General features: G+C 36.3%; 1 protein-coding gene across 1 annotated transcript in view; it reads right to left on the bottom strand.

Annotated features, from left to right (window-relative positions):
- DNAH6 (dynein axonemal heavy chain 6) overlaps positions 1 to 22,341 on the bottom strand; it is a 233,817-nt gene that overhangs the window by 151,982 nt on the left and 59,494 nt on the right. The window contains exons 15-23 of the mRNA XM_025994437.2: positions 21,445 to 21,696; positions 20,676 to 20,804; positions 17,597 to 17,710; positions 15,218 to 15,361; positions 8,160 to 8,372; positions 7,185 to 7,277; positions 4,996 to 5,115; positions 2,311 to 2,491; positions 405 to 501 (exon numbers count right to left, since the gene is read on the bottom strand). Coding sequence (XP_025850222.2) covers positions 405 to 501; positions 2,311 to 2,491; positions 4,996 to 5,115; positions 7,185 to 7,277; positions 8,160 to 8,372; positions 15,218 to 15,361; positions 17,597 to 17,710; positions 20,676 to 20,804; positions 21,445 to 21,696 — 1,343 coding nt within the window. The remainder of the gene's footprint in view (positions 1 to 404; positions 502 to 2,310; positions 2,492 to 4,995; positions 5,116 to 7,184; positions 7,278 to 8,159; positions 8,373 to 15,217; positions 15,362 to 17,596; positions 17,711 to 20,675; positions 20,805 to 21,444; positions 21,697 to 22,341) is intronic.

Here is a 22,341-nt window from a genome sequence, read left to right as displayed (position 1 = left end):
CTCTTGGACAACTTCTCCAGTGACACTCTTAGATCATTGATTAAACCAAAGAAACCTGCTCAGGCAACACAAGGTTCTCTGACTTTTCACATCAGTGTAAACATGTACAGAGGCAGGGACACGTGTGTGCACCCAAAAATGAAACAATGCTGAAACCAAGAATCCCTCAGCACCTTGGGTACTTAACCACTTAATTCTTTACCAAATACTCTACCTTAATCCCTGAGACTTACACTCTCCAGGCAAGATATAAGGTGGATTGGTCAGCCAATTATGATATCTTTCTTGTTTCTTGCTCTGGTTCCCTGATATTTTGAGGTTATAGTTTGTTTTTAAGTATATCCTTTTAAATTAATGGATAGTCTTCACTACAGAAAATATCATAGGTTGCTTTATAAACTTACCTTGGAAAGATAACTCTTTTTGATTCTAAATATGCCTCTAGACACTTTTGAATTTGGTCAAGTAATGCATTATTATTTTGAAAAGTTTCCAGAAGTCCTGTTTGTTGGGGGGGAGAAAAGATACTGGTTATATTGTGTTAAAATAAATAGGAGATACAATTTTAAGTGGAAGTAAAATATGACATTAGTATTCTTCAAAGCTTTGGCTTTATTTGAGAAGAAATCTAAATTGGGGGAAGTTGGCTAACAATATTAACTATTACTTTTAATAACATGATCTAATATTAATTTCAGTATTTACCACAGACAGACAAGTATTCAACCTGAAACATTTTTTTATTTTTTACCTGACACCCCCCACTTTTAAGGGGCTGGGAATGCATGAACCAAAGCCAAACCCAAGCACAAACCGTTCTGTGTGCTAAGTACAATGTCATCTCGGGTCTTCACCTTTGTTCTTCTGCCTTTCATACCCTCCCTCAGATTTGCACACGTGTCTCATTCCCTCTCTCCTAATACTTTCTGCTCAAAAGCCACTCTGTCAAAACAGCCCTCCATCAAACACACACACACACACACACACACACACACACACACACACACACACACACACACCAGCCCCCAGCTGTTCTGTAGCCCCTTATGCTATTTTCCTTCATAGCTTCATCATCATCTGAAATGACATATATAGATCCGCACTTCTTTCTCTGAAATCTCTATGGCCAGATATATTTAAGAATCATATATATTTTTTAAATTTCAAAAGCTTTTACATAACAAGTCCAGTGGAGACTGCAGCAGTACTCTGTAATCATACATGTTAATATTTTTGCAGCAAAAGGTTTGAATATGCATGTGGTAGGCAGAATAAAGTACTCTCAGGGATGTCTGTGTCCTGTTCCCCAGAACCTGAGAATATGTTAGTTTATATAGAAAAAGGAAGTTGGGAGATATGACCAATGATCATGGGATGGGGAGGCTATCTTGGATTATCTAGTATGCCCAATGTAATCACAGGGGTTCTTCTAGGAGGGAGGCAAGAGGGTCAGAGACAGAGCAGGAGATGTTAGGACAGAAGCAGAGGCTGAAGTGATTCAGTTGCTGGCTGGAAGATGGCTAGGAGTCAAGGAATGTGGGTGACCTTCCGAGGCCCAAAGTTTAAAAGTTTTCAATTCTGTTCACACCATATAGTTTTTCCTTTCTGTTTCTGTTTTTACGTAAGACTCTTTGGGCAAAGAGCATAGCCCATCAGGCTGCTTCTGCTTGACAGGGAAGCTATCTGGAGGTATTCACCAGGAAAGGTCATATGTTGCAGAACAACAAGCAAGCTTGCTGAGGCTTTGATAAAGTTCAATAACCATGTATATGTATGCACCAAAGCATTGATTCCATATCCCTAGAAACAGAACTTATTAAAACACATTTCAACCTTGAGATTAGAATCATAATTTGTGGTAATATTTTAAAATGTTTTTCATGAATTAATGAAAGATAAAATGTGAACATTTTTATGGTTACAAGTCTGTGAGAGCTTTAGCAGACTAGGTCACCTGGATGTGAATATATGTCTTGCAGTCAAATTGTGTCATGCAAGCATCACTGATTCTCTGTGGCAGGAACTGAATTATAAAAGCAGCAAAAAGAATCAGATTCTTGGGTGCCAAAACTATGAACTCAGCTGACAGGTAATAATAACAATGATAATAATTAACAACAACCTCAACAACAGTGTTCAATTCACATTGCTCAGGAAGAGTGTCAGATATGCTACAAATATTCCTGGTCATCAATGATGACAAGAATCAAGGATTGAGTGTACCACATATTGTCAGGATCTTACAGGTGCTAATCATTTTAGATGGTTGTAAAGTCTTTTGGTTTGTTTTTTTAAATTTTTGTTTTATACCTGGTTGAGTAGCTGCTCGAAGAGCATTAGGCAACCGGTTCACCTTCCTCATGATTTCTTTCCATGACTTATCCACTTGAAGGAACATCTTAGCTTCGGCAGGCAATTGCCTCTGAATATCTGGAGCATTAAAAATACTTTCTAGGTATAGCCAATTTCTTTGGCAGTTCAGCCACTCTTCCTAGGAGAAAAATAGAGGCATTACCAAATTTTTAATCCTGAACTGAAAACATAGTCACATTAAAAATAATTACATGGGGACTCACTATATCTTTTTCATTTTGGGGACTTCTCACAGATTCTTTGTTTTTTTTTTTTTTTTTAAAGATTTTTTTTTTTAATTTTTATTTATTTATGATAGTCACAGAGAGATAGAGAGAGAGGCAGAGACACAGGCAGAGGGAGAAGCAGGCTCCATGCACCGGGAGCCCGACGTGGGACTCTATCCCGGGTCTCCAGGATCGCGCCCTGGGCCAAAGGCAGGCGCCAAACCGCTGCGCCACCCAGGGATCCCCTCACAGATTCTTTGAGATGAAACCTCCTTAAAAGGTCCAAGACTCCCTGCAGCCTAATTTCAACCCATGTTATACTAGGCAGAATTATAAGGAGTCTACCATCCCCCCCCCCAGTTATCTCTATATTCTTCTCTCTCTCTTTTTAGAAAAGAAATATGATTCATTTTCTTCAATCAGAGAAGTAAAATTTGCTTGTGACAGAACATGCAGTAGGTACAGAGGCCTGGAGGAAGAAGAAAATCAGCCACTGCCTCTCCCCTTAGAGATAGTCACTATTATCGAAGAAACCAGAAATGCACTGTCAGAATGGTAATTCTCATTGTCTTCTCTACCTCCTGCCATTGCATGTGTAGGCCCAACATCTGTGAAAATTTCTCTTTTCTCATTCTGGATTTAGGGGTTATGCCTGAGAACTGATGTCACAACCACTCCAGACAGTTAATTCTTTGGAAAGTCCTATTTGGCACTTTTTAAAAGAACCCTCTATGAAAACATTACTTTGCTCTGTAGTCCCTCTCTTCATCTGTAGTCCCTCCACTCATCAGTAGAGGAGGCTGGACAGGGTCAGATTATAAGATGTTCATCAAAGAGGGTAGATTCCTGAAAATGATCTCTATGACACAAGGTTGGCACAAATTATCTTTTCCTACTTAGTGCCTTTATTATTTCCCAGATAACCTTTCATATTAGAATATTTAGAAATCTAAACATAATTAAATCAAGCTAAAAATCTGACGTCTAAGAAAGAGATAGGCTGGGAACAAAGTAAAGTCAGTGTAAGTGGGTTCTTTGTTCTACTATGGGATAGTCTGAGGTAGAATAAAATAAAAAGGAAAGGTGTACCACAAGGAAGGGCACCAAGCAGACTTCAAGCAACATTGCATGTTTTTCCAATAAATATGAGATTGTTGTGGCACTGTGAGAGGTGGTGTAAAAGCTTGAATGATTGAGGCTTAGAAGCCAGAGTGTTCCCTACCTGAGCTTAATGTTGTGCCAGCAAGGTTAAAGCCAGTTAATAAGTTACCAAAGCTGCATTTTGGGATGGAAATTGGCTGAGGAGGGAAAGTCACTGGATTGTATGCACAGGAAGACTGTTATTACAGATACTAATTCTTCTCATTGACAAGAAGACTCTTTCTTTTCCAGTTATGAAGTTATAACATCAACTGACTGAGGTACTTAGGGAGAGGAAGAAAATGGTACAGGGGGGATGAGAGTAGGGAAAGGCAAGGGCTCATGTTCTAAGGAGGAAAAACTCTTGGAGCCTCTCTGTTTTTTTAACTGAATGGTTTCAGACATTGGTGACAGGGTTCAGTCACTGACAGCACAAGTTCATTGACTCATTTCAAGAGCTGACTGATTTCAAAAGCTCTGGTCTCAGGAGAAGATTAAACTTTCATAATGGGATAGTGGTCACTTTTAAAACACAGAACAAAAAATTTTTTTATCTTAATAATTAATTAATACTCAAAATGCTATCTTGAATCATGATACCTATCAGTGCTTCACTTCATCTAGATCTACTTCTAGAACTCCATTATAATATCTTTTCAGGCATTGTTAGGTTTCTGTGAAAATTTTGTTTAAATGTAAACTTCATCCCATGCTGATGAGTTTTGTCTTGATAAAACTATAGATTTATAAATAAACAAAGAAATGTGGGCAACATATAGGAGCTGAAGATGACCTCCAGCTGACAGCCAGCAAGAAACTGAAGCCCTTAGTCCCAAAATTGTGAGGAAATAATTTTTGCCAACAACCTGAGTGAGCTTGAAAGTGGATCCTCCTTGAGTTGAACCTCTGATGAGAACCAAGCCCTGCCCCACATCTTGATTGAACTTTTGTGAGACCCTAACTAGGAGACTCAGTTAAGCCACATATGAACTCCTGACCCACAGAAACCGAGGAATAATAAATATAGACTGTTCATTTCACCAAATTTGTGGTATTTTGTTTCACGGCAATAATATCTAATACAAGAGAGATAGCAAAATCATATAAAGAAGAGTGCTATATATTTGCATTTTCTTACATTCTGAATATAACAAAATGTCAACAATTAAATCTTATCTCTAAACTACATCATACTTTAGTGACTAAAGAAATGATTTCTAAGGTACCATGGCTCTCCAATTCTCTGAGTGCATGAATTGAAATCGCCTTCACTCACCAGTGTCTGATTAAATAAAGCAAGTTGTTTCTGCCAGTCATCCACTCGAGTTTTCAATGGACCAACATAACGTGATGAGGCAATGGTTGCAATGTTGATGGTGCTGTCATCAAGAAGGACCTTTAAAAAAGAAAACATGCAGCATCATGTGTTTGTGCTCTCAAAGATAATTACAGATGTTTAATTCCAAGAATCCACTGAAAAGCCAACTTTTTGAATAAACAGCTTAGTTCCACCTACTGCTTCCTACCTACCTACTTCCCTTTCTCATCCACTTCATGATGGCTCCCAACCCACTGTGATGTTCTTTCAAATGTCAACAAAGAGACTTTTGATTGCCAAATCTTGGCTGTTTCTGTACTATTAATGGCACATGATTTTTGTTTGGTTCAATATTCTCCTCCTCTCTCCTCCTACTTTTAGGTATCTGGTACTTCTTTATACCATTTGGTCATGTAGGCCTTTATTTCTCAAAGTACTCAAAACTTGCAAAATTAGGTATCTTCTCTATCCAATGAAACATCCTTTTATCTCAATTATCTTGAAGGCTGAAATTGAACTCATTCATATCAAGCTCAGAACAATTAAAAACCATTTTCCCTCTACCTTCTTCCTTTACTTTTTCTCTAACACTGCAGCTACCCTCACAGACATATGCATTCTAAAAAATGTGTATGTCAATCTAAAGGATTTTAATCACTCTATTTAAATTATAAATTTCTTGAGAGCGAAGCCCCATGACCTAGCATCACTTGGCCTCACACTGCCTGATTTCCATTGTGGGTTTGCTCTCCCATCTACTGCCCAGCATGACATCTGGTCTTGCTCTTCCATGCTACACCTGGCAAAGCCATGTCATCTCTACTTCTGGTGTGGGTACATTCAAATGGGCCAGGACTTTACTTTTTAAATTAGGCCAGAAGACACAGATCTTTTTGGTAAACAAATGTGTCTTTAAATTTTAAATCACTAAGAATATTGCAAATACATAGGTTAGATTTCTTTCTTTCCTTTCTTTCTTTTCTTTTCTTTCATTTCTTTCTCTTTCTTTCTTTCTTTCTTTCTTTCTTTCTTTCAGATTTTATTTATTAGAGAGAGAGCATGAGCAGGGAGGAAGAGCAGAGGGAGAGGGAGAAGTAGGCTCCCTCTGCGTAGGGAGCCCCATGTAGGGATCAATTCCAAGACCTCAGTATCATGACCTTTGGTTCACCAAAGGCAGATGCTTAACCAACTGAGCCACCCAGGCACCCCAGATTTATTTTCTTTTGTTGTTCTTAGAGCATGGCCATCTACTCCTAATCTTAAAAAATTCAAGTGAACTTAGTTTTTTAGTGTGCTATCAATCTGAAATGCTTGCTCGTGTTTCTCTGCCTCATTTAAATGGTTTGAAATGCTCTTCATTCTCATCTATATATGTCAAATCTCATTTACTCTTTAAGGTCCAGCATGTCTTTGCTGGTCTAGCAAGGATTCTGTGATCACTTCAGCCATAAATTATCTCTTGTTTTTCAAAATTCTTTTTAGATTTATTTACTTATTTATGATAGACATAGAGAGAGAGAGAGAGAGAGAGGCAGAGACACAGGCAGAGGGAGAAGCAGGCTCCATGCCGAGAGCCCAATGCGGGACTCAATCCTGGTACTCCAGGATTGCACCCTGGGCCAAAGGCAGGTGCTAAACCGCTGAGCCACCCAGGGATCCCCTCTTGTTTTTCAAAATTCTTCAACTGTTAGCTATAGGATTATAATATTAATATATATATTTATATATATATAGCTTTGCTAAATACTTTATGTATTAGCATCCCTGTCAATTATTCATATTCATATTTTACCTTTCTAATTAGATTTTTTCTTATTTACTAACTCTTATATTTCATTCCTTCACCATAATTTCCCATAGGAGATTCAGGAGTAGGTCTGACCAATATTTCCCATGGGTTTTCTTTTCTTTTCATTTTTTAAAAAAGATTTTATTTATTTATTCATGAGAGACAGAGAGAGAGAGAGAGACAGAGAGAGAGAGAGGCAGAGACATAGGCAGAGGGAGAAGCAGGCTCCAAGCAGGGAGCCCGATGTGGGACTCAATCCCAGGATTCCAGGATCCCACTCTGGGCCATAGGCAGGTCCTAAACTGCTGAGCCACCCAGGGATCCCCTCCCATGGGTTTTCAATAACCCAGTAACCTACCTGTATGTCATCAGTGCCGCCCAGGATAAACACATCTTTGGAGTCACGATGAGGGAGAATGACGAATTCAGTTGTTTTCCAAGAATCTTCCACCTTAGAAATAATTCAAGTTTTAGAATACCTAAATTCATTTGTGTTTACTCAACAAATGCATATAGAATAAAATAAGTGAAAACTACATAATTATCCCATTCTCCTCTTTCCTGCCTTTAAAATTCTTAAAATTATCTTCTTGATTAAATGATACAGATATGCTAAATTTTATTGATGAGCATTCATACATATGAATAATTTGATATGTTAATGTGGATCTCTTACCACTTTATGTTTTAAAAATAAGGAAAATATTTCTTTTTACACAAGTGATTTGTAGCTATGTGTGTATTTTTAAGGTAAGGAAGTAAGTAGCTTAAGTAGGGAAGTTTCTTTAATGTCTTTTTAAAAAGATTTTATTTATTTATTCATGAGAGACAGAGAGAGAGAGAGAGGCAGAGTCACAGGCAGAGGGAGAAGCAGGCTCCTTGCAGGGAGCCTGACGTGGGACTTGATCCCTGGTCTCCAGGATCACACCTTGGGCTGAAGGCGGCGCTAAACTGCTGAGCCACCTGGGCTACCCATCTTTAATGTCTTGTAACATTTCACACTGTTAGTTCTATCTGGTAGTTTGAAAGATGGTGTATTTTGGTATAAAAGATTTTCCTTAGAATGTGGTTTTTTATAGAACTATGCAAATTTCAAACTTTGTTGTCATCAAAGTGGGCTGTAAGCTAAGTAGAAAGAAGATAATGATAAAACTGCTACTGATAATAATAATGATAATAAATGAAAGGAAACAACAGAAGGATGACTGATAACAAGAGGGTGAGAGCTGCAATGCTGAAAACCCATCTAGATGAATCAAAAGTTGGTGATCTTCACACTGAATATGAAAACCTTTACATTCCCTGATCTTCAGAACACATTTTTCAGGTTTACCTTTTTAAGAATTGTTTCCAAGGCAGCTTCTCCAGAAGCTTGTCCAGAAATGTCCTGGATTTCTTGACCAAAGTCAAAAACATGCAACTCGGAGAGCTTCTCCAAGGTTAATGGAATTTCAAGGTCCACTAAGGAGGCATCAACTGTTTGTTCAATAGCTGCCCAATGTCTTGGCTTCAAAGTTGGGTTCCTCAAGTCAATGATAACTGGAAGCTGGAAAGCAAACATTCTTAAAGACACCATGCTTTTTATCTTTTTTTTTTTTGACCATAGATATACAAGTTTATTTCTTTTTAAATATTTGTTTATTTATTTTATTTAACATATAGTGTATTATTAGTTTCAGGGGTAGAATTTAGTGATTCATCAGTTGCATATAACACTCAATGCCTATAATATCAAGTGCCCTCCTTAATGTTCATCACCCAGTAACCCCCTCCCCCTCCCCACCTCTCCTATCTTAAAAACATAGCTCAAGATTTCTGTTTCAATTTAGGAATGTAGAGAACTGGAAAGAACACCACTTGTACTTTTACAAAAAAAGAGTACTCTGTCCATCAAAAAAATTGAGGTTGCAGGGCAACCAACTAACTCAAAATTTGGGGAAAGACTGGTATCTGAATTTCTCCAAAGTAAAAAAAATAGGACTTGAGAATTTGCTTACCTAGGACAGATGCTTTGGGTTACTATTTAAGCTAGTAGGAAAATTCAGCTAAATTTTAAAAATAAATTGCTAAGGAGTGAGCATAGGGTAGCATGAGAGTGTGAAGTCCCTGGGGCTACAAATATAGAGGTGTTCACAGGGAAGATTGGGGAGTATCCTAAGAAAGTGAACCTTATGAGCTGGCTTGGAGAGGGACATAGCAGTCAGGATTGTAAAACTAATCAGCCCATTTTTCCTAGTTTCCCTAGAGAACAAAAGACTTAATGTCACGGAAATGAACAACAAATACTGTCATTTCAAGGCATTGTGATAGATAACCCATTGTAGATTTCTGTATATACTGGGGAAATAGGCTGGGAAAATAAAAGTTCTACTTGTGGGAGAAGGAAAGAAAAATATCTAAGCTCATTACTACTACTAGAGGAGGGGCAGGAACACCTGTGAAGGTAAGCAATCTGAGAACAAGGAACATAGTGCCTTGCTAAGATAGAGGCTTAGTCAGAACACAAGAGAATGACCCTCATTTCTCTCATCGGGCTAACAAATATTGAATAAAAATAACAGTGGAATATAGACTGACTAGTTGCAGAGACAGATTCTCTCCAGGGACAATATAAAGGGAGGACCCAAGGCCAGAGAGAAACAAAAATTGAAAAAAAATCTTTGGCAAATGAGCCCAAACCATAAACACAAGGTATCAAAAGAATAATTATTTGAAGGCTGTAGTATACTGAAGGTAACCATAGCAACATTAAACCTCAAATGTAGCCCAATTCCTTACTAGATTTAACATAACATGCCACGCCAAAAAACAAGTAGGAGGAAAGGTATGTTCATCTCCAGGCATAAAAATTATTTACTTCAGTATCTATTGTACTACATCAAGATGTCTGGCTTTCAATAAAAATTTAAGAACTGTATAAAAAATTAAGATAAACATACATTAATGAGACAAGAAAAGTAGAACCAGACTAAGATATGATACACAATATTGAAATTAACAGGGAATTCAAAGTGATTGTAACTAATATGTTAGTAGCTCTAATTGAAAACGTAGACAACATACAAGATCAGATGAGAAATGTCAATAGAATAATGATGGAAACTATAATTAAAAATTAAATAAATGTTAGAGTGGAAAGAGACAGCAAGAGAGATAATGCTTTTGATGACCTTGACACAGCCAAGGAATCTGTGAACTGGAAGATAAGGGAGTAGAAATTCCCTACACTGACACACAAGAAAAAATAGTAGAAAAAAAAAACCCAAAACAACCAAAAACCAAAATCCAAAACCATGGACAGAGCACCCAAAAGCTATAGGACAATATCAAATGGTCTAAAATATGCAATACAGGGGATCGCTGGGTGGCTCAGCAGTTTCGAGCCTGCCTTTGGCCCAGGGCGCGATCCTGGAGTCCCGGGATCCAGTCCCGCATGGCGCTCCTGGCATGGAGCCTGCTTCTCCCTCTGCCTGTGTCTCTACCTCTCTCTCTCTCTCTATGTCTGTCATAAATAAGTAAATAAATCTTAAAATAAAATATGCAATACAAATCTCAAAGAGAAAAAAAAATGGCTACATTTCCCCCCCCAAATTAGACAAACACCAAACCACAAATCCAAGAAACTCAGAGAACACTAAGCAGGATAAATACAATCTGTAAACAACAACAACACCACCACCACACCTGGGCATATCACATTATAAACTGACAAAAATGAAGAAAAAGAGATAATCTTGAAGGCAGCCCCCCAAAATACACATTATCTACAGAAGAACAGGGACAAGAACTACAGCAGGAAGAAATCATGCAAGCAAGAAAGCAATACAAGGATACTTTTAAATTGCTAAAAGAAAAAACAAAACAGGATGACTTCGGATGAGAAGTTTAAATTATCATTTAAATTATCATTCAAGGGGCGCCTGTATGGCTGAGTTGGTTAAGCATCTGCCTTTGGCTCAAGTCATGATCTGTTTCTCCTTCTCCTTCTGCCCCTCCCCCTGCTTGTGCTCTCTCTCATTCACTTGCACTCTCTCTCTCAAATAAATAAAAAATTTTAAAAACAATAATCATTCAAAATAAAGGACAAAAACTTTCTCAAAACAAAAACTTAGGGAATTCATTATTAGCATACCTACTCAATAAGAGATATTAAAGACAGTTCTTTAGGCAATGAGTCAGAATCTTACATCCATATAAAGAAATAAAGAACACTGGAAAGAAATAAAGAACACTGGAAATGGAATAAAGCAAGATAAATTTCATTTTGTTTCCTATTTTGATTGTCCTGAAAGATGATTATATAAGATAAAAATAGTAGTAATATATTATGCATATAATATTTGTAAAGGTAAAATACAAAAAAACCCCAAATGATAAGGTATATCAAAGGAACACAGAAATCATCTGAGAGAGCTTTCAATGACCAAAGTTGTAATGATTTAGCAATAAATTGCAAACAATAAAATAAGTTGCACTATCATCCAAATTATAAAATAAATATCCATGAGTTCATATTGACATAAATAAACAACTGAATGGATGGATGGATGAGTTAGAAAGACACATAAGCAAAAATAAATAAATAAATAAATAAATAAATAAATAAAAAGAAATATAAGCAAACAGATAAATCTATACAGAAAGATACAGATTACCAACATCAACAATGAAAAAGGGGACATCACTTCTGAGCCCACATATTTTTTAAAAAATTTATTTATTTTAGAGAGAGAGAGAGAGAGAGAGTGAGAGAGTGTGATTGGGGGGAGCGGCAGAAGGAGAGAATCTTCATGGACTCTCCGCTCCGTGGAGTCCGTGGCTGGGCTCCATCCCATGACCCATGAGATCATGGCTTGAGCCAAGAAACCAAGTGTTCAGAAGCTTAACTGACTGACCCAGGTGCCCCAAATCCTACATACTTTTAAAGGATAACAAAGAAATAATATGATCAACTCTGTGTCTATAAATTTAATAATTTGGATGAAATGGACCATTACCTTGAAAAATACACTATGAAACCCCTCAAGAAGAAATAGATTACCTGAACAATTCAATATGTACTAAAGAAATTTAATTTGTAGTCAAGAGCCTTCCAAAAACAACAACAACAACAACAACAACAACAACAACAACAAAAAACTTCAAGCTGAAATGGCTTCACTGGTGAATTTTACTAAGCATTTAAAGAAGAAATATTAATTCTATACTATTTCCTTCAGAAAACAGAAGAGGAAGGAACCCTTCCCAACTCATTTTAATGTACAAAAAAGTCCATAAAATTAAAAACTGAATTTAGTAAGATCACAAGATATAAGATCAATATACAAAAATCAATAGTATTCAATGGGGTTCTGCTATATAGTAGCAATGAACAATTGGAATTTAGAATTAAAAAAATATTATTTAGGATAACATCAAAAGTAGTTATAAAACAAAATACATGCAGAATCTTGTATCAAAACTACAAAGCTTCAATGAAAAAAATAAAAGAAGACTTAGTTAAATGAAGAGATAGGCTATGCTGGTGACAGATTGGAAAACTCAGTCTGGTGAAGTAGTCAGTTCTCTTCAAATTGATCTATATATTCAGCACAATCCTTCAAAAATTCCCGGCAATTTTTTATACATTTCAACAACCTAATTCTAAGATTTATATGGAAAGGTAAAGGTATTAGAATAGATAAAACAATTGTGAAAAAGAAGAATGAATTTGGAGGACTTAAACCTATTTGATTTCAAGACTTACTAGCTATAGTTATCAAGACAGTATAGTATTGGTGAAAGAATAGACTTACAGAACAACAAAACAGAATAGAGTCCAGAGATAGATTAAAAAATATAGTCCTCTGACTTTTGACAAAGGTGCAAGGGCAGCTCAATGGAGAAAGGATAGTCTCTTCCAATAATGGTGCTGTATTGAGTGATAAACATATGTAAAAAATGTACACCTTGATACATACCTCATATTTTATGCAAAATCACTCAAAATAAATCATAAACCTTAATGTAAAAAAAGGCAGAACTATAAAACTTCTAGAGAAAAATACAGGAGAAAATCTGTATGACCCTTAAGTTTGGCAAAACATTTTTAGATATATACAAAAAGATAATCCATAAAAGCAAAGAATATAAATTGGACTTTATTCAAATTAAAACCATTTGCACTCTGAAAGCCACTGGTAAGGGATTGAAGAGGCAAGCCACTGACTGGAAAAAAATATTTTCAAGTTACATATTTGAAAAAAGGGGTGGATCCAGATTACAAAAAAGAACACTTAAAACACAATAATAACAAAACAAGCAACCTAATTAAAAATTGGGTTAAGAGCCAAGCAGACATTTCAGGAAAGAAGATAAAAGGATGGAAAAAAGACATTGAAAATAAGATACTCCACTGATTATTCACTGGAAAAATGCAAATGTGACTGCCATGAGATAATTCTATACATTTACTGGAGTGACTGAAATGAAAACCAAACCCAACGACACAAAAAACCTCCCAAATAATAATGAGTGCTGGGAAGAATGAGGAACAACTAGAATTCTCACACATAGCCTGTGGGAAGGCAAAATGTTACAGTCCTTTGAAAAACAGGTGACTTTCTTATAAACATATATTTACCATGCCACGTAGTAGTAATCCCACTCCTAGTTTTCTACTCAAGTGAATTAAAAGCTCATGTTCACTTGAAAAGTTATATACGACTGTTGAGAGCAGCTTAATAATCACTATAAAACTGGTCACAAGCCAAATGTCTTTTAACAGGTGAATGGAAAAACCAATTGGTGATAATCCATATAATGGGATATTACTCAGCAATAAATATTAACAAACTATTGGTTCACCTAACAACATGGAAGAATCTTTTTAAAAATATATTACAATTCACAGAGATGTGAAACCATTACCACTATCTAATTTTAGAACTATCACTATCTAATTACCCTGAAAGGAAACCCTATACCCTTTAGCTATCATCACCCATTTCTCCCACTCCATAGTACCCTGTAACCACTAATCTACATTCTCTCTCTATGGATTTCTCTATTCTAGACATTTCATATCTATGATAGCATGTAGCTTTTCTATGATTGGCTTCTGAATGTATTTTAAATGCATTTTTCTAGGTGAACACTGCTAGACCCAAAATGCTACATATTGTATTATTCCATTTATATCATATATAAAATGAAGAACTTTAGGGACAGGAAGCAGGTTAGTGGTTGCCTGGGGCTTGGAAGGAAGGAGAGGCTGACTACAAAGAATAGCATATGGGAACTTGGGGCGATGAAACTATTCTGTACAGTACTGTTATGTTTTATACATGACACTATCCATTTGTAAAAACCCATAGAACTGTATACCACAACAAATGACTTCTACTATATGCAAGTTTTTTTTAAAAAAAGATTTTATTTATTTATATGAGGCGGGAGCAGGGGGAGAGGCAGAGGGAGAAGTAGACTCCCCAGTGAGCAGCAAGTCCTCTGTGAGTCCTGGTCCCAGGCTCCCAGGGTCATAACCTGAATGGAAAGCAGATGCCCAAGTGACTGAGCCACCCAGGCGCCCCTATGTGCAAGTTTTTTTTTTTTTTTAAATCAACCACAACTCTGAAGGAATGCAAAATGGAACAGAATATGATATATAAATTTGTTTACAGTCTTATAATCACATTAAGGGCAAATGAGGAAGAAAGAGGTTAACAAAAGAAACTTTGAGAAAGTGTTTTGACTAGATACTATAAAACTAAAGAGGGAGGAATTGCAAAAAATGTTCTTCTCGGGGAAATTTTGCTTCTTGTTGTACCTGAAGTTTTGCTTACTTTTCCTACCCATGCCTTTTAGTCCTTTATCTCATCTTTTAAAAAAATCTAAAATTGCTACAAGGATAAAGCCATAACCCTTTTCATTCCCATTTCAAGTACTGGTTTAGCAGTGATAGGTTTCAAAGAGCCATCCTTGCACATCTATGGCAGGGCTTCCTGACCTTCAAGTCATGGAATATTTGGAAAATGGCCTGTTTATTTGGTGCACTATAAAAAGGCAAGGCTGCCCTGGCCTCATCTGGTTGTCCAAGGGCTGAGCAGATTGGTATCTTGGCATCCCTACAACCTGAATTTCTGCACTAAGTTCCCTACCACTCAGGAAACTCTTACTCTGGGAAACTCTTACTCTGAATGCCCCTTGAACCAAGGTATTCAATTGCATGGTTTGGCCAGTTGAAGACAGGGATGCAGTCTGCCCCTCAAAAAACTGAATTTGTCTATTCTTTCTCTTCTCTCTGCAAAACTGACTAATGTGAACAGGGAAGGATTCCTGACTTTAGTCTCATTAGCATTGAGTAGTAATGGGCTGATCTGGAGTTTTTGAAATAATTTCTACCAAACTTACCTTTTCTTTCATTTTCTCCACCTTGTGTTTTAGCTGGGGAACTACACTGTTGGGTGGCAAGCCTTTTTCCAATTGAGTCACAAATTTGGCATATTTAGAAACTTGACTATTTAGGAATTCTGGGTCCAGGCAGTCAAATTTGGACTATAAAAATTAGAAAGAAAAAAAAGATAGATGATAAAGGCAAGCTTGAAATTGTAAATTTTTTTCCTTTACTCAGATTTTACAGTAGTTAAATTCTTAATTGAAGTCAGCTCTCTACTTTTGGAAATGGCTTTACTTATTAAGATTGCTAGTAGTATACCAGGCATCACTTGCTTATTCCTTTCATGTTCTTGTCTCCCACATTATCAAATGTAGTATTGGAATCCCTGTAATTTATTTCTGAGAGCCAACTCTTATAAGGAGACAAATAGCTACTTCTTACTCTTGCTAACAGAACTTTCTCACCCAATAGTCTCCTATTACTTGATTATGTACCCCTTTAACATAAATTATTTAAAGGTGTATCCCAATATATACATGTATCTATAAATATATTTCTCAGTCATAGAAACAGAGAAAGACAAATACTGTATGATCTCACTTACATATATAATCTAAAACAAAACAAAATGAGATGAAAAGAAACTGAAAGATACAGAGAACAGACTGGTGGTTGCTAGAGGTAGGGGTGGGAGGTAGGTAAAATGGATGAAGGAGTAAGAAGATATAAACATCTAGTTATAAAATAAGTCATGGGGGTGTAAGGTATAGTATGGTGACTATACTGTATTGCATATTTGAAAGTTGCTAAGAGAATAGATCTTAAAAGTTCTCATCATAGGAAAAAAGTTTTTGTAATTACATATGGCAATGGATGTTAACTAGACTTACTGTGGTGATCATTTCACAATATATACAAATATTCAATGGCTACGTGGTACACCTGAAACTAATGTGTTATGTGTGACTACGTATAAACCTTCATTTTTCTATTTTTTCTTTCTAGGTTCAACATTTCCTTTCTGTCCTCTAATGCATCTTTCTGTATGTTTCCTATGATGAAATCATCCCATTTTTGGAAGCTTCTCTTCTAAACTATGGTGGTAATCAGAGAGCTCTCTAAGCTTTTTCTTTATACCTCAGGAGCATTTCCTATTTCTAAGATAAGTGACAAAGGAGTTATACAAGAGCACTTAAAATTACTTGATATTATACCATATATTTGTTTTCTCTTTTCCTCATCAAAAGGTAAGTTCTATGAGGGTTTGAACTGTGTTGTTTTTGGTCTCTACTGGTATGCCCAACACTTAGAACATTATCTGGGAAACATTTTCTGTGTTACTGGTGTTTAAACCAGACACGTGACTTCTGATTACAGGTATCAGCATGAATAGGCTGAGTGAGCAAGTGTAAAACAATATTTGTGAAGTTAATGGCATTTCTTTTTTTTTTGTTAATGGCATTTCTAACATGATCATATCACACTTGACAGAAGAGATGATCATCTAGCCTGCCTTCTAGAAGGCTGACCCTCATCAAGGTTTGAATATATGGGTAGATCCTAGAAGCCAAAATCTATGGCTATGATTGGAAGTTGGCCCCCTAATTAAGGTAATTTACTGTTGAGCTCTTAAGGAAAGATCCTAGATCTCATTACTTTGATTCTTTTTTTTTTTAATTTTTTTATTTGTTTATGATAGTCACACACACACACACACACACACACACACACACACACAGAGGCAGAGACACAGGCAGAGGGAGAAGCAGGCCCCACGCACTGGGAGCCCGACGTGGGACTCGATCCCGGGTCTCCAGGATTGCGCCCTGGGCCAAAGGCAGGCGCCAAACCGCTGCGCTACCCAGGGATCCCTCATTACTTTGATTCTATTCTATTTCTATTCCATTCTATTACAGTCAATGAAATTGCTTCCTTTTTTCTCTTTTTTCTTCAAAACAGAACAGAAACCTAAGTTAACAGAAATACAAGGTGTGGAGATCACAAATAAAATCCTACGATCTTCAAGAACACTTGGGTATAGTATATCATGACAAGACTGTTCAGAAGGCACAAAGCTGTTAAACATCATCCAGTGAGGTCTTTTGATGCTTTCTTCATTTAGCCTTCTTAAATGGAGGACCCAAGAAGTCCGCCTTATAATAATGTAGTCTGCTCCACAGTCTGTAGTCTGTGGTATAGAGTGACAGAAAGACCTTTACACACTTCACTGGAAAGCTGTTAACAATTCCCATAAAATTATAACATTGCATATTGTACTGAAGTAGGACTACTTCAGGTTGTTAAAAATCATAATTCATATTATTATGATATTAAGTTTAATTAATAAAAAATTATTTCAGGATTGAGAGGCTTTTTATTTTGTTTTATTTTACCTTTAACCATTCTTGTTGGAGTTGATCCCACTCTGATAAAGAATCCCAGAGCAATTGTTTGAGCTTCAATTCAGCACTAACTTCTTCCAGAGCTTCAAACTTTGATACTTCTACCTTTAAAAATATAATAAGCAAAATTCATTATTTAGTTTTCAGATATAAAGATCGTATATTATTTTCCTATTAGTAATTTTTGATGCAGTGATTACTTAGCAGAATATGGGTGGGTCCTAAGTGGGGAAAGAAAGGGAGAGATAGAAACAAATGAAAAAAATAAATCATAAACCCTATGTATATTCAAATTTCCATTTGAGTGACAAAATATAACTCTTTACACTTCTTTAGAACCTAAATGTTCAGTAAAGACATAAATATCATGAGTGCCATAGGCATTCTTCTTCAAGTTAGATCATATATGCCTGGCCTTTTAGGAAAACAGATGAGTTTTCAGAGGTACTCATTTCCTTTGGGGCATGTATACCAAGATGAACAGAAGAGGGAGATGTCTGTATAGTAGCTGGTGGAGGGGATGGGGAGATTTAAAGTAGAAAGAACAGCCTGGTTTCTTATCTCTTTGTAACCCTGTGAGCTGTATATAAACCCTGTAGAGAGAAAGACTGCAAGAAAATCTGAAGAAGCTGTTTTCATAGAAGTGTTTTAAAACTGCCAAAGCTTAGAAGTGAACAAACCCCCAGGGAGGTTGTTTGCACAGAAATCATGAACCCTGTGGTAAGCTAGGACTTTGAACATTCCATCCAACAGCAGCTGAATACACATTCTTTCCAAGTGCATGCAGAACATTCTCCAGGACAGATCATATGATAGGCTACAAAACAAGTTTTAACAAATTTAAGATTAAAATCCTACCAAGTCACTTTTTCAGTCAGAATGGTATGAAACTAGAAATCAACAAGAGGAGAGCTGGAAAATTTACAAGCATGTGGAAACTAAACAATACGCTCTTAAACAACCACTGGGTTAGAGGGGAAATTAAAAAAAACCTTGAAACAATGAAAATACAGCACACCAAAACTTATAGGATGCTGTAAAAGCAGTTCTGGGAGGGAATTTTATACTGATAAATGCATATATTTAAAAAATAGAAAGATCTCAAACAATTTTACACATCAAGGAAGTTGAAAAAGAATAAACATCTCAAAATTAGCAGAAGAAGGAAATAAAAATCAGAGTGGAAATAAATGAAATAGAGACCAGAAAAATAGAAAAGATCAATAAAATTAAGAGCTAGAATTTTTCTTTCAAAAAAGATAAATAAAATAGATAAACATTTAGCTAGATGAAGAAAAAAAGAGAAGACTTAAATAAAATCAGAGGAAACATTATACCAGATACCACAGAAATACAAAGGATTATAATAGACTACTATGAATAATTACATGCCGACAATTAAATTGCATCACTTAAAAGAAATGGATAAATTCTTATTAATATAATACCTACCAAGACTGATCAGGAAAAAATAGACAATCTAAACAGACCAATAAGGAATAAGGAGATTGAACCAATAATCAAAACCTCCCAACACAGAAAAGTCCAAAAGTAGACAGCTCCAGGAGCAGATGGCTTTACTGGTGAATTCTACCAAATGATTTAAAGAAGAATTAATGCCAGTTTTTCTCAAACTTTTCCAAAAAAATCAAAGAGGTGGGAATAATTCCAAATTCATCTTATGAGGTCAGCATTGCTCTGACATTAGGGATATAGCCTAGTCGTCATTAGGAATTAGAAGTAAGCTCCTAGGCCTGAGAGCAGCAGCAGGAGGGGTAGACTTGAGTTGATCATGAAAGAAGAATTAATCAAGTATTGACTGATTAAGATTAATAATATTAAGGCTAATTAATATTAAGAATTAATCAAGTATGGATACAGAGCATGGAAAGAAGGGGACATACTTTTATTTCAGGTTTTCCTTTCTGACCCAAGAGGTCAGAACACCTGTTAGTTACAACTTTTTATCAAGCAATGTTTCCTTAATACTTCACTTCTTACTGTATACTATCCAATCTTGTAGGTCAGTTAACTCAACCCAGGAACAACTTTGAACCCTAGTTCTCCAACACACAAATCTCAGATACTATGCCAGTGAGTGTCTAGTGTCACAGTTATTATTTTGCAGATTCCCCCTGGGCTCTAGAGTGGATAGCTCCTTAGATCACTTTCTGGCCATCCACTTGTGGCCAGAATAGATAGGTACATTCCCGTGTTAGGTCCAAGCACTCCTCCAAGACTGTTGGAGGGACTAATAACACCTCTCTCATTGCTGGTGGTTCCCTGGTTCTGAGCTTAGGAATCTCTTCTTTTCTACTATTCTTTCTTTTTTGGTCTCTAATAATTATTCAGAGCACTTAAAGCTCTTATTCATTTCTCTTTATCTATCTATCTATCTATCTATCTATCTATCTATCTATCTATTCCCTGGCTTAGCCAAATTCTCTTCTTTCATCAAATTGGCACATCAGACCAGGGAAAATCGGCAATATTCATGGAATCATAACACACACAAGAATGTAAAAGAAGTTTGAGTATTACTTAAGGAAGACTAGTTGGGCTTTAATTGACCACATTTAAAAATCCACATACAGGGCAGCCCCGGTGGCACAGCGGTTTGGTGCCGCCTGCAGCCTGGGGTGTGATCCTGGAGACCTGGGATTGAGTCCCACATCGGGCTCCCTGCATAGAGCCTGCTTCTCCCTCTGTCTGTGTCTCTGCCCCTCTCTCTCTGTGCCTATGAATAAATAAATAAAATCTTTAAAAAAAATAAAAAAATAAAAATCCACATACATATTTTTACATAGAGATTGCAGCCCCTGGTCTGAAGGTTCATCTATATAATTCATTATTATTTTTTATTAGGAAAGATATTTTGTGTCTCATGTATACTAATCTTTAAACACTTCAAAGGCAGAGAACACGTCATATTGGTATTTTAGACCATTCTGGCAAAATGACAATAGGTGTCCAAATATTGAATGTTATAGCCACACTGTTGAGGGTGGTTGTTTATCAATGCCATTTCTATGCATATATTTTAAACACAGATGTGCAGAGCTGTCTTTACCTTAAAATTCTTCTGATAGGATTTATACTGAAATGCACGTTTTTGAAGATCATCTAGAACTACCTGCAGATCACTTAACATGAGCTTTATTTTATCTTGATCAGCACTAATATCCAAAATCTGTGGATCCTGTAAAATTAAGATAATTTTTGATTAGTCATTCTTACTATTTGATGTGGACCATTAAATGAAATGGATTTATAAACATTTTCAAAAATATTTTTCTAATTTTCTTTTCACTCTGATTTCTAGGAAATGTTAAAATGGTTGCTTTTTTAAAAATTTAAAACAATAGATGTATATTGTAAAAAGTACAGAAATAAATAAGTGTCTTGGGGACAACATTATTTTTAACTAGTACCTAATAAATTTTCCCTCATCTACTTTCATTTCCTCCACTTCTTCAACCAACATGACTTCAGGCAAGGAGAGGTGCATGTAATAGGGAAGAGAAGGAAGAGGACATGATATAAGAGAAATTCCCATTTACATTCATGAAAATAGGAAGCCCTTTGATTTCTGAGAGGTAGGAAGAGAGAAGATAAAGAATAAGTGGCTAGATATGATATAAGCACAAATACTTAGGGGTTCAGAAAAATGTTCAGTTTTAAATAGCAGCTCAAAGACATTGTTAATTGATTAGAATGAAACCACAAAAATAGAAGTTAAATCAGATTAAAATGAACTATGATCCAGAAATAGCTTAATTAAAATATAATTGTTTAATTTTACACAGATTTTTTTTTTTTTTAATCTTGTCTTAGCTTACCTGTGCCAATAGCTTTACTTCATTCACTTCATTGGTTAGGTCTTCAAGATCTCTACCCAAATGCTGAGAAAACTGCTTAATCCTTGTTTCTCTGTCACCCACAGATTTATCAATGGCATTCCGAACTGCAACAATGGATGGCTTCATAGTAGCAAAAACAGCAAAGTCTTCAGGAGGTGTGGGAACTTGATACTGTTCAATGAGCTTGTACATTTGAATCACTGTATTCCCTTCATCTTCAAGGCTTTCAATCTAAATAGAAACATTGGTTGCTTGTTAATATATCAAGAGTCCTATTATTCCCCCTCAGTTTTATCTAATAGGAGACAGCTGCTGTGCACTGTGAACATCACACATTCATAACCAGCACAAGATGAGTGAGCTTAACAGTAGGATCATACTGACTGAAGCTTGCCAGGTGATAAAAATATTTGTTGCTATAGTGCAGGTAATCAGGCCCAGGAGGTAAGTTGTTCAGAGCTGAGCACAGTCAGTACTATGGTAAATGTTTATTATTCTCTTCTCTCTCTTTTGTTCTCTAGTAGCATTAAACAGTGCCAATATTTGGTTTTCAGAGACAACGTGTATGGTGAGGATGCTCAGTTGCAATATCTGACCTTCTAGGCATGTGTACTGAACAGGGGTTGTCCCAGAGCCGCCCCTGAAGTATGCACAGGTCATGGTTCTGGCTGCATGTTCCCTACTATATTTTTACTATCTTCAACTGACTATTGAACATCTTCATTTTGATGTCCTACTTTCAGTGGACAGTGCCCTTCCTAATTTTCCGGGGAGAGATTCTCTAGTTTTGGGGGAAATCTCCTTTCACTCTACCACATGGCTGTAGAGGGAACAGCCATGTTCACACAACTTGACCCAAACCCCTGGTCACAAGCT

This window comes from Vulpes vulpes, chromosome 8 (genome assembly GCF_048418805.1).
Source record: "Vulpes vulpes isolate BD-2025 chromosome 8, VulVul3, whole genome shotgun sequence".
NCBI lineage: Eukaryota > Metazoa > Chordata > Mammalia > Carnivora > Canidae > Vulpes > Vulpes vulpes.
This window is presented reverse-complemented; position numbering and strand designations above follow the sequence as displayed.